At 44.9% G+C, this 13,447-nt stretch overlaps 1 protein-coding gene across 1 annotated transcript in view; it reads right to left on the bottom strand.

Annotated features, from left to right (window-relative positions):
- The window catches only part of LOC116309974 (myosin heavy chain, non-muscle-like), a 156,450-nt gene extending 143,660 nt beyond the window's left edge, over positions 1-12,790 (bottom strand). The window contains exon 1 of the mRNA XM_039615908.1: positions 12,571-12,790. Coding sequence (XP_039471842.1) covers positions 12,571-12,667 — 97 coding nt within the window. The 5' untranslated portion in view covers positions 12,668-12,790. The remainder of the gene's footprint in view (positions 1-12,570) is intronic.
- Between the last annotated feature and the right edge of the window lie 657 nt (positions 12,791-13,447).

Below are 13,447 nucleotides of genomic sequence, written 5' to 3'. Positions count from 1 at the left end.
GACAATGTCCCTGAAGAGACAACACCAGGACCAAGCCATCAGGAACAGTCCAAGAAAGGGCGTGGGAGGAGATGGAAGGCTTCTCCGCTAACACCAAATCAAGCCCAGTTTGAGCATGAGGAAGAAACTGTGGAGGACAGAGAGGGTTGGACCCCACTGGACTACATCGAGCAGTATATTGATAAAGATTTGATGAAAATGATTGCAGATTGCTCTAATGCTACGTCACTGGCTAGAAGTGGGTACCCACTCAACACATCAACTGATGACATTTATCATTTTTTTGGTGCCTGTATTTTGATGTCTTGCGTACCGTATCCTGCGATCAGGATGTACTGGTCCAAAACCTTGAGATTCACTGCCATCACCAAAAGGTTCACACGTGACAGATTCTTCAGGCTCAGGCAATCACTCAAAGTGCTCATTGACGATTATGTTCCAGAGGATCTGAAAGAGTGTGATAAATTCTGGAAAGTGAGGCCTTTTCTGAACCGCATTCTGAAAGGCTGCAAATCTCAGGCTCGCCCAAAATGCGTTTCCATTGATGAGCAGATGATTCCATTCACAGGAGCTTGTCCGTATCGACAATATCTGCCAATGAAGCCAAACCCAGTTGGCATAAAAAACTTTGTTTGCGCAACAGCAGATGGTATTGTGCTGGACTTTGAAATTTATCAAGGAGCACCTGCACTCCTTGAGCAGGTTGAAGAACCAGGGGATCTGGGTTTGGGAGGCTTGGTCATAGATCGTCTGTCTCAAACGCTGCATCCTAATATAAAGGTTTACTGTGATCGGTTCTTCATGTCCATCCAAGGTGTGGAACGCATGATGAAGAAGCAGATGTATGTAACTGGTACAGTTATGAAGAATCGGGTCGCTGCAGCAGTACAGAAGCTACCAAATGACAAAACAATGAAAAAGAAAGGAAGAGGGACCTCAGCACAAGTTACCACTGAGGATGGAAAGATTTGTGTGGTGAAGTGGTATGACAATAAACCCGTATTGATGATGTCTGCTGTTTATGCTAGCGAGCCAGAAGACACCTGCCAGAGATGGGACAAAAAACTAAAATGATATGTGACCATCTCGCGACCAAGTATTGGCCGTGAATACAACTCCAAGATGGGTGGAGTTGACCTTGTCGATAGAATGATGAGTTACAATTGAATGAGTGGCCGTACGAAGAAATGGACACTGCGGATGCTAATGCACTTTATGGATCTGGCTTTAGCCAACAGCTGGCTACTGTACCGCAAAGACCTTACTGTACGTGGCACACCAAAGAAGGACATCATGCAGTTTCTTGAATTTCGCATGGAAGTGGCCATGACCTTCTTGGCTCAGTATGCCAATGACAGCTCTGACTTTTCAGCGCAGGAAGATGAACCAGACGTGTTAGTCCAAGGGAAAAGGCGTCCAGTGAAGGCAGTGCCCCATGTCTCATTCCGCAGGAAGGCTAATGCACATCTGCCAGAGGTGGCAAAATTGAAGAATGCAGCACGCTGCAGAGCAAAAGGCTGCTCAGGGAAAACTCGAGTACAGTGTGTTACATGCAAGATGTTCCTCTGCTTACAGGCAGATCGCAGCTGTTACACAGCCTTTCACACATAGGTGTAAACATGGGGAAAAAAATTGAAGTAGCAGTTTTGAAGTGTTAAGTTTCCTGCTACATCCAATGTTCAGAATTCTATTACTTTTTTGACTTTGTTAGAGACATCTGTCTTCTTGTAACTGTTAGCAGCACTTCAAATGAGCCATATTGCTCAAAGGGGAACAACTGCTGTTTCTAATTTTCTTTTTGTACTCAGGAAAATTGCTGCTGTGTTCAGACAAAAAATAAAGAGTTTTGCACATCATTACTTACTTGTGACTTTCAGTGTTGGGGAGTAACGGAATACATGTACCGCCGTTACGTATTTAGAATACAAAATATGAGTAACTGTATTCCGTTACAGTTACCGTTTAAAAAGGTGGTATTCAGAATACAGTTACTTTGTTGAAATAAATGGATTACACGGCGGTACTTTCCTGTTTCATATTGTCGCGGTCAGGATTATTTGGGTTTGTTTGACAGCTATGTTCTGTTGTTCCAGGCGGCAGCGTTACGGTTGCCATGGTTACAGACGCGCTCTCTCTGCGTGTTTCCTGGGTGAGAGAGCGCTTTTTGTTGTTGTTGTTGTGCTAAGCTAAAGGCAGAATGCTACAGGCATGGCCCTAAAGAATGTAGCCTCATGGGCAGTGTAGTCCGTGCTGCAGGAGAATGGACTACCATACCCGTTATGTGTCTGTGAGCGAGGGAGGGAGAGAAAGGAAAAGTCCGAGCTGTCACGGAGCAAAAACGGGAGCTGGAAGCATGTAAATATAATAATAACCACCGCAGCCAAGAAGAGTGCCTGACGAGCCCAGCTGTAAGTAAGCTATTAAGACTCAACTGTACACTGTGTTCGTGTTTTCCTCCGGAAAAAATAAGTTCTGTTGGAGCAGCCTTTCAACGCCTCTCTCTCTCTGGCAAGCAAAGTTGACCCAGACAACAAAGTAAAGCTATTTTTCGGCTACCAGCCCGACACGGAACCCACTGTATCTGCCAGAGGTCCCTTTACTACTGTTCGGAGCCGCGGACCTTCAGTAACAGTAATAAATCACAGCAATAGTACATTCACGTAGTTGTAAACAGCATGATAATATATTAAGTAATCCAAAGTATTCAGAATACGTTACTCTCATTGAGTAACGTAACGGAATACGTTACAGAATACATTTTGGGGCATGTATTCAGTATTCTGTAGTGGAATACATTTTAAAAGTAACCTTCCCAACACTGGTGACTTTATAGTGGTCTATCGAAATTTAAAACGAATGTCCTAATATGTGGCCATCATTTTTCTCAGAAACTACATCAGTTAAAAAGATCATTCTTTGTTTTTGCATTCATCAGGTCCCAATCAGCCCAAATAGCAAAGAGAAATTAAAAATGCATGTCATGAAAGAGTTCGGGTCTTAGGAGGTTAAGATACGAGAGCCAACCTTCCTTCAAACAGGAGACAGCGATGCGTGAAAAGAAAACAGCCAGATAGGATAAGATAAGATAGGATAAGATAAACCTTTATTGTTGTGTTATAGCAGAAATTGGACAGTGCAATGTTAGAGCAGCAAAAAAATAAGAAAAACAATGGAATAGGATAAGAAAAATAACATACCTTAAACCAGGGGTCCCCAATCCCAGTCCACGAGGGCCGGTGTCCCTGCAGGTTTTAGATGTGTCCTTGATCCATCACAGCTGATTTAAATGGATAAATTACCTTCTCAACATGTCTTGAAGTTCTCCAGAGGCCTGGTAATGAAGTAATCATGTGATTCAGGTGTGTTGACCCAGGGTGAGATTTAAAACCTGCAGGGACACCGGCCCTCGTGGACTGGGATTGGGGACCCCTGCCTTAAACAATAGAATAAAATACTATATACAATAGAATAGAATACAGTGATGATCAGAGACAAAAATGTCCTCAGAAGAAATAGAATCAATATTAATAAGTAAAACCAAGGTCCAGCATGCGTCCTTTGCTATGTGTAGGGCTTCCATATTGAAATATTAGGCAAATTATTTCACATGAACAGAGCAAAAGCTTGCATGACACAAGTGGCTAATGATGGCATATATTATCCTCTTTGTTAGAACAAAGTGAAACAAAATAATGACACTTGTGAGAAAAGTAAGAAATATGAAAAGTTAGTATACCACCCTGCTTCATGCTCTTGAGGCCCTGACGTCATAACTAACTGATCAGAGCGGTAACAGCCCATTCAACAGTTCAGTAATGCAGACATCAGGGGACATAGAGATGGCATGACAAGTAAGTAAATTCACCATGCAGCACATGAGGCAGACTTTACATATTCAAATATGTACAAATGCTGGGTAAAATGAAAAGAATCCAAGAAACCTGTGGCAAAAAGGTCGGAGTCCTCAACTATAAGCAGTTTGGACAGCTTCATAGTGGAGGATACGAAGTCACAATACTTCAATAAGAACAAGCAGGCTGGATGAACGATACACCACAGCACAATAAAAAAGGATCCTTATTCCCGATTTAATCGGCTGTAGTTCAAATAAAAGAAAATGTCAAACTTTTACTGAATGGCGGGAAAAACAGCCCTGAAATACCACAGCAAGGCATCCTCCACGACCAAACACCTGTTTATGTTTGGGCTCTGGGGAGGATAGTCGAGGACTGTATGTGTCTGTTTGTGTTTTTGTTTATCTGTTGTAGTTAATAAGCCACCACTTCTTTTCCCTTCACTTGTCGAGGACATACTGCCTTCCACTAGTTTCCTCAGATTTATTCAAGGGTACAATGCACACCGTGCGGAGCTATGCCACCAGAAAGTACGGGTGGGTCCTTGGAAAATATAAAGAAATAAGTGGCTCAAGACTCAAGAGTATTGTAATCTGTAAAATAGATTTCATAATAAAAATAGAAGTACACTCATGTGAGAAAATTAGGACACCCTATGAAAGCCTGTATATTTTAAAATATATTTGGACATATGGATATTTAATATACATTTTAATGATACTGACAGATCCAAATAATATAACTATCCATCCATCCATCCATCTTCATCCGCTTTATCCGAGGCCGGGTCGCGGGGGCAGCAGCCTAAGCAGAGAAGCCCAGACCTCCCTCTCCCCAGCCACCTCCTCTAGCTTATCCGGGGGAACACCAAGGCGTTCCCAGGCCAGCCGAGAGATATAATCTCTCCAGCGTGTCCTGGGTCTGCCCTGGGCCTCCTCCCGGTGGGACATGCCCGAACACCTCACCCAGGAGGCGCCCAGGAGGCATCCTTGTCAGATGCCCGAACCACCTCAACTGGCTCCTTTCGATGTGGAGGAGCAGCGGCTCTACTCTGAGCCCCTCCCGGATGGCCGAACTTCTCACCCTATCTCTAAGGGAGAGGCCAGCCACCCTTCGGAGGAAGCTCATTTCTGCCGCTTGTATCCGCGATCTCGTTCTTTTGGTCACTACCCACAGCTCGTGGCCATAGGTGAGGGTAGGGACGAGATCGATCGGGTAAATTGAGAGCTTCGCTTTTACACTCAGCTCCCTCTTCACCACGACGGACCGGTGCAGCGTCCGCATCACTGCAGCCGCAGCACCAATCTGTCTGTCGATCTCCGCTCCTTCTCCCATCACTCGCGAACAAGACCCCGAGATACTTGAACTCCTCCACTTGGGGCAGGAACTCATCCCGACCCGGAGTGGGCACTCCACCCTTTTCCGGCTGAGAACCATGGCCTCAGATTTGGAGGTGCTGATCCTCATTCCTGCTGCTTCACACTCGGCTGCGAACCGCTCCAGTGCGAGCTGAAGGCCTTCACCTGATGAAGCCAACAGAACCACATCATCCGCAAAAGCAGAGATGAGATTCTGAGGCCACCGGCGAAAGCCCTCCGCCACTTGGCTGCGCCTAGAAATCCTGTCCATAAAATTATGAACAGAACCGGTGACAAAGGGCAGCCCTGGCGGAGCCCATCACCCACCGGGAACGAGTCCGACTTATTGCCGGCAATGCGAACCAAACTCTTGCAACGGTTGTATAGGGATCGAATGGCCCGTAGCAATGGGCCAGACACCCCATACTCCCGCAATACCTCCCACAGGACACCCGAGGGACACGGTCGAATGCCTTCTCCAAGTCCACAAAACACATGTAGACTGGTTGGGCAAACTCCCATGCACCCTCAAGTATCCTTGAGAGGATAAAGAGCTGGTCCAGCGTTCCCGCGACCAGGACGAAAACCGCATTGTTCCTCCTGTATCCGAGGTTCGACTAACGGACGAACTCTCCTTTCCAGCACCCTGGCATAGACTTTCCCAGGGAGGCTGAGGAGTGTGATCCCCTGTAGTTGGAACACACCTCCGGTCTCCCTTCTTAAAGATGGGGACCACCACCCCGGTCTGCCAATCCAGGGTACTGCCCCTGATCTCCACGCAACATTGTAGAGGCGTGTCAACCAGGACAGCCCTACAACGTCCCAGAGCCTTCAGGAACTCAGGGCGGACCTCATCAACACCAGGGCTCTGCCACCAAGGAGTTGTTTAACTGCCTCAGTGACCTCGCCCGGAAATTGGCGGGTCATTCCCTCATCCCCAGACTCTGCTTCCTCCTCGGAAGACGTGTCAGTGGGATTAAGGAGGTCCTTGAAGTATTCCTTCCACCGCCTGACAATTTTCTCAGTCGACGCCAGCAGCGCCGCCAGCACTATACACAGTGCAGGTAGAGCACCGCTTTCCCCTCCTGAGACGCCTGACGGTTTGCCAGAATCTCTTCGAGGCAGTCCGAAAGTCTTTTTCCATGGCCTCCCGAACTCCTCCCACACCCGAAGTTTTTGCTTCAGCCACTGCCCGAGCCACATTCCGCTTGGCCTGTCGATACCTGTCGGCTGCCTCCGGAGTCCCACAGGCTAACCAAGCCCGATAGGACTCCTTCTTCAGCCTGGTGGCTCCCTTCACCTCTGGTGTCCACCATTTGGTTCGGGATTACCACCACGGCAGGCACCAACCACCTTGCGGCCGCAGCTCAATGCAGCAGCTTCGGGCGATGGAGACGCTGAACATGGTCCATTCGGACTCAATGTCCCCAGTCTCCCTCGGAATGCTGTTGAAGCTCTGCCGGAGGTGTGCGTTGAAGATCTCGCGACTGGGGCCTCTGCTCGACGTTCCCAGCACACCCTCACTATGCGTTTAGGTGCACCGGGTCTGTCCAGCGTCCTCCCCTGCCACCTGATCCAACTCACCACCAGGTGGTGATCAGTTGACAGCTCAGCCCCTCTCTTTACCCGAGTGTCCAGAACATATGGTCGCAGGTCTGGTGATACGATTACAAAATCGATCATCGACCAGGGCCTAGAGTGTCCTGGTGCCACGTGCACTTATGGACACTCTTATGTTCGAACAAGGTGTTCGTTATGGCCAAACTGTGATTTGCACAGAAGTCCAATAACAAAACACCGCTGATTCAGATCAGGGAGGCCGTTCCTCCCAATCACGCCCCTCCAGGTCTCGCTGTTGTTACCCACGTGAGCATTGAAGTCTCCCAGCAGGACAACAGAGTCTCCAGATGGGGCACCTTCCAGCACCCCCAGGGACTCTAAGAAGGCTGGGTACTCTGAACTGCCACTCGGCGCATAAGCGCAGATGACAGTCAGGACCCGCTCCCCGACCCTAAGGCACAGGGAACAAACCCTCTCATCCACCGGAAAAACCCCAACGTACCGGCAGCAAGCCGAGGGATATTAGAATACCCACCCCAGCCCGCCGCCTCTCACCAGGGGCAACTCCAGACTGAGACAGAGTCCAGCCCCTCTCCAGGAGACTGGTTCCAGAGCCCAAGCCATGCATAGAGGTGAGCCCGACTATATCTAGCCGGTACCTCTCAACCTCACGCACTAACTCAGGCTCCTTCCCCACCAGAGAGGTGACATTCCATGTCCCTATTGCCAGTCTTGGCAGCCGGGATCAGTCCGCCAGGGCCTCCGCTCCTGGCCGCCCCAGCCCAGCACACAATGCACCCGACCCCTATGGCGCCTCCTGCGGGTGGTGGGCCTGCGGGAGGATGGGCCCATGTCTCCTCTTCGAGCTGTGCCCGGCCGGGCCCCATGGACTAAGGCCCGCCACCAGACGCCGCCCTCGGGCACCCTCCCGGGCCTGGCTCCAGGGCGGGCCCCGTAACCCTATCCCGGCAGGGTAAACTGTTCCTCGATATTCTCTTCATAAGGGTCTTCTGAATTGCTCTTTGTCTGGTCCCTCACCCAAGACCAATTTGCCATGGGAGACCCTACCAGGGGCAAAAGCCCCCAGACGACATAGCCCCTGGGATCCCTGGGACACACAAACCCCTCCACCACGATAAGGTAGCGATTCATGGTATAACTAAACAATTGAAAAATAAGAAAAGCCCTTTTAAAACTTTATGGGAAATGTAATCTAAAAAGAATGCAATTTCTGCTGAGGAATAAATTGGGACACCCCCACATGTTATCCCACTTAAAAGCTTAAAATCACACACAGGTGTATCACGTAGTGATGGTAAATTCGATTCTTTTTACTGAATCGAGTTTTAGTGAGTCACTCACCAAAGTGAATCGGGTTTCTTGAGTCATTTGAGTCACTGAGTCAGTTGACCAGAGAGTGCAAAAGTGTATATTTTCACTCAAACTTAATTTGTTTCTCTTTTAATGTAAATCCTACTGCTAAGATGAATGATTGTAAAAGAAAACAACTATTTTCTTTAGAGCAAAAAAGAGCAAAAAAATTCTAAAGGGAACATTTATTTATTTTTATTAAATTTTATTGGTATTTTCCTTAAATGTGTCAAATATATATTTTCTCATCTAAATGTCCACTGAGCTGTGAGCCAGGGGGTGGTAAAGCGCCTTAACATTGGTTGCCAACCAAGAAGAAGAAGAAGAAGCTGTGAGCCAGGAGGGAGGGGGTGATTGAGTGAGTGAGTGATTCGTTCAACTCGTTTGAGCTGTGAGCCAGGAGGAAGGGGGTGAGTGATTCGCCTTACGCTATGATTCAGCACAGCAATGGAGGGGGTGAGTGATTCGGTGATTTGTTCAACTCTTTTGAGCTGTGAGCCAGGAGGGAGGGGGTTAGTGAGTCCTGAGTGATTCGCTTATGCCAGGGGTCGGCAACCTGCGGCTCCGGAGCCGTATGCGGCTCTTTAGTCCTTATACTGCGGCTCCGCGTGGTTTGGGCAAATAAATTAGAAGTATTTAGCTGAAGTGTATTTTATTTATGTTAGTTCTTTTTTAACTTGTAGTTCTAAATTGGAAGATTATTGTGATATTGAAATATAAAAATAAAATTGTATTCTACTATTTTTTCATCGCTCAAAATAAGAGTCACACTCGCGGAAGCCGGTATACCCGCCGAAACGCCGTGCATTTATCCAGACTTTCAACCCCAGGTAGGCCAATTATGGATCTTCGGATCCACATTATGTCGGCAGCTGTTCTCCACCGTGAACTATGTTAAAGACAAACACCGTTCACGCCTGACAGATGACAGCTTACAGTCCTGCATAAACTGACTTCGTATAGCCCCGATCTGCGGACTGTGCGCAGAGGTTCAGGAGCAGAAGTCCCATTGTAAACAAATCACGGCAGACCCGACGATGTTTCCATGAGCATGCCTTTGAGCATCTCCTTATTGAGCACTTTTCACACACGGTTGCTGTACGCATACAGCTGGCTGTAGCTTTTCAGCTCACAGCCCGACATACACCACCAACAACACAACAGCACAGATAGCGCAGACGTAAAGGCAGCGAGGCGTGATTGCGGGTGTCGTTCAGGTGCGTCCGCCTCCCCTGCAGCGGCGCTGCAAACCACCCCACGAGACGCATTAACCAGGTAAAATACATATTTAGGCAGAATTTTGCCAATATCTATTTTTCATTTTTCAGCAGCATAGTGCTTTTTTCCAATTATTTTTTAAGAGTCAGGTCAAGGCTCCAACAGCCCAAAGGCGATATAAGGGTGGCGGCTGATAACAGTTTTTGTTTGCTACATGGATCATTTTAGTTCAGGTTGGTGTCTTTCCTTTTGTTATATTTCTTTAAGAGTTCAAAATGTGTTGATTACATAAATACAATTTAATTTTCTCTGTAGCACTTCATGGATTTCATAAGCAGCACACCTTAGTTGCTCACACAAAGCATAAAGATAAAAAACAAAAAAACAAAAAAAAAAAACAATATATACAGTGTTATCTTCATTTTAGATGTCAAAAAGTATTTGCGGCTCCCAGTGTTTTCTTTTGCGTGGAAATCAGGTCCAAATGGCTCTTTGGGTGTAAGAGGTTGCAGACCCCTGGCTTATGCTATGATTCAGCACAGCAAGAGAGGGGGTGAGTAACTCAAATGTGCTGTTAGCATGCTAGCTGAGCGATGCTACTGTGAACCGAGGAGCTATTGTCTTGATGTGAGCTTCTACTCAGGGTTTTTTCTTCCAGTTCAGAGCAGAAATGTTTTTGTTAAGAAACTGGCTGTTGTTTTTTCCCCACAATTTTAATTATTATTATTATTATTATTTTTTTTTTTTTTTATTTGTTCATTTCAGGCACAACAAAATACATATATTAAACATAAAGTGCACAAATTATAAGCTAGATATATTTCTACTAATGGAATTAGTTTGCGAACAGCAACAGGGATGAGTCAGTGAGTCAGTTGCGCTTGTGAATCATGATTCACGAGTCAGTAAAGTGATTCTTGAGTATTGAACGATTCGTTCACGAATCGAACATCACTAGTATCACGTCAGGTGCACATGATCAGTACATCGTTACCCAGCATTTTAAAGGAGCCTAGCCCTATTTAAACCTCAGATTGAGTTTGGTATGCTCCTGACTGTTGAAGTTTTGAATTAAGTGCCATGGTGAGATCTAAAGAGCTGTGTGATACCCTCAGAAAGACGATTGTTCCACTTAAGAGTCTGGCAAGGGATTCAAAAACATCTCAAAAGAATTTGACATCAGCCATTCCACCATCTAGAAAATTGTTTACAAGTGAAGGACATTCAAAACAACTGCCACCATGCCCAGGTCTGGCCATCTAAGCATATTCACCACCAGAACAGACCACAAGTTGCTCAAAGAAACCAAAAAGAAACTGCAGCAGGCCCATGTGAAAGTGCATGACTCTATTATCAGAAAGAGACTACACAAGTTTGACTTTCATGGGAGGTATGCAAGGAGGAAACCTTTGCTCTCTAAGAGAAACATTAAGGCCAGACTGAAGTTTGCCAGAGCAAACATAGACCAAGACCATGACTTCTGGAATAATGTTCTTTGGACAGATGATGTAACTGTCCCTGAGACAGTTAAAATAAAGTTGTTTATTTCATATATTTCTGTGATAGATTCATGCTTCATTTATTTGTTGGAAAGAATTAACATTTTATTGGATAAGATGACAAAAGTGTAGCATTGATTAAAAGAAAACTTGCCTAAAATATGTGGTTAATAAATAATGATTTGTTAAAGATGTAAAGTGCTGAAAAGTTTGTATGAGGTAGAGTTTGTAATGGTCACATGACCAGAGTTTGGCTGAGAGCACAACCATGGCATTGTGGAGCTAGCATGGATACAGAGCTACAGATGCATCTACAGGCTTAATGTTAATGTTATTCTGCATGTGGTCCAAGAGGTGTACACGTTATGGTTTCATGTATATTGTTTATATAATGTTGCATACGTGTTCTACGTTGGTAATAAGAGGACATTTTCAGTGATATCTATTATTTTGGATTTTTTCTGTTCTGCTTGCTCAAGACTGTTTATAGACACTAACATGAGAGACTTTGATAAGCTCAAAAACATTTATGCTGTAAACTTTGTGTTTCTTCAGTTTTCACGGTGTCTGAAGACAATAAGAGTGTGTGTGAGAGAGAGAAATAAATTTCCGAAGACATCAGTATGATGCATGGCAAATCTTTGTTGGACCCCTGTAGCTACAGATCAGTCTCAAATTGAATTATTTGGACACCAGAACAGTAGATATGTTTGGCGTAATTCAAATACAGCCTTCCAAGAAAAGAACCTCATACCAACTGTGAAGCATGGAGGTGGCAGTATCATAGTTTGGGGATACTTTACTGCAGCAGCACCTGGCCGTCTCACTATCATAGAATTCATCATGAATCCAACTGTGTATTGGGGGGTGCTTGAAGAACATGTGAAACCATCTGTTAAAAAATTTAAGCTGAAGCAGAACTGGACACTGCAACTTAACAATGACAAAAGCATACCAGCAAATCCACCAAGGACTGGCTAAAACTAAGTAGAGAGTCCTGGAATGGCCAAGTAAAAGTCCTGATCTTATTCCCATTGAGATGCTGTGGGGTGACTTGAAACAGACTGTACATGCAAGAAAACCCTCAAACATCTCAAAGAATTCTACATTAAGGAGTGGGGCAAACTTGCTTCTGATCGATATCAGACACTGGTAAAAGGCTACAAAAGGCGTCTCACTGAAGTTATATCAGCCAACAGGGGCAACACTCATTAGGGGGTAGGGTGCTCTAACATTTTTGTTCATATCTTTTTTTATGTGCAATTATTTTTAAATTTTGGTTGTTTAATTGCAATTCAGTGGCTTTCTTTTCCAGTAATACATGAAAACATGACTGTACATTGATATGTGAACATTTTTTTTAATAAAGAGCCCATTATTTAATGGTGTGTCCTAATTTTCTCACATGACTGTACATCTAGACAAGGTTTAAAAAAAACCCCAGTGCAACCTTTATTTATTTTCTACTTTGGAATTTCCAGATATCGGTAGAAAATCTTTGTAGTGTTAGGAAAAAATGTAAACCTTGAAAATTTGCATTTTTGCTAAAACATTAAACATTGATGATTTTAAGTTGAGGGTATAATTCTGTATGAAACATTAATTAATGACCTCTCTCTTTTGCGTCACAATAATAACAGTAACAATAGTAACAGTAAAACCAAACAATTAGTGACTTCTGTGACCCAAACGCCTTTTGTCTTAGCTTACCTTTTTTGCAATTTACACTAGACTGTCCGTAGGTCAAGAGTAAACAAAGCAGTATCTCCAGCAGCACAAATGCTCTTAGTTTGTGCTCCATTGTCATGAGCAAGAGGGGGGAAAAAAGCTGTGATCAAAATCCAAACACCTCAGATCCAATACCAAAAAATATATTCACGGCACTTCGATTGTTTTAAGGATAATAATGCCCAGTCCTTCTGCTTGTAACTTGTTGATTGTGAGCCCTGTCTAAAGGCGGTTCCCTTTATCAGGGAAATTATGAATGTTTACAAAGTCACGGGTGGGGCAACTCCAGAGAATGCTTTTTGGTTTTGGTTTCGGTTTGGTTTCTACAAAGTTCTAGATTGGGTGCTCTATTTATCAGTACTTTTAAAATAATTTCTCGTGACTTGTATGTCCATCACATTCAACTTTACGCCGCTTTTTACGTCACTCGGATGGTGCGTTTAAATGGCAAGCCATTAGTGCCAAAATTTGCCACTTTTCTAACCCGTTTGGTTAAGAAATGGCATAAAAAACGCCGTTTAATTATTCAAAACGGCGAAAAAAACGGCGTTCTGTTTCGACAAACGCCGTTTTTTCCGACTCTGACATGGCGCCCTGAATGTATGGCAAGCCATTAGTGCCAAAATTCGCCACTTTTCTAACCCGTTTGGTTAAGAAATGGCGTAAAAAACGCCGTTTAATTATTCAAAACACCAAAAACAACGGCGTTCTGTTTCAACAAACGCCGTTTTTTCCGACTCTCACATGGCGCCCAGAACGCACCACCCAAGTGATGTAAAAAGCGGCGTTCAAAGACAGACGGAAACGCCGTTTTTTATGCCACTCGGCAGAAAACGCCGTTCAAAGATGCATAAAAACG

This window comes from Oreochromis aureus, linkage group 7, assembly GCF_013358895.1.
Source record: "Oreochromis aureus strain Israel breed Guangdong linkage group 7, ZZ_aureus, whole genome shotgun sequence".
NCBI lineage: Eukaryota > Metazoa > Chordata > Actinopteri > Cichliformes > Cichlidae > Oreochromis > Oreochromis aureus.
Note: the sequence above shows the minus strand (reverse complement) of the source record. Positions and strands in the feature narration are given on the sequence as shown.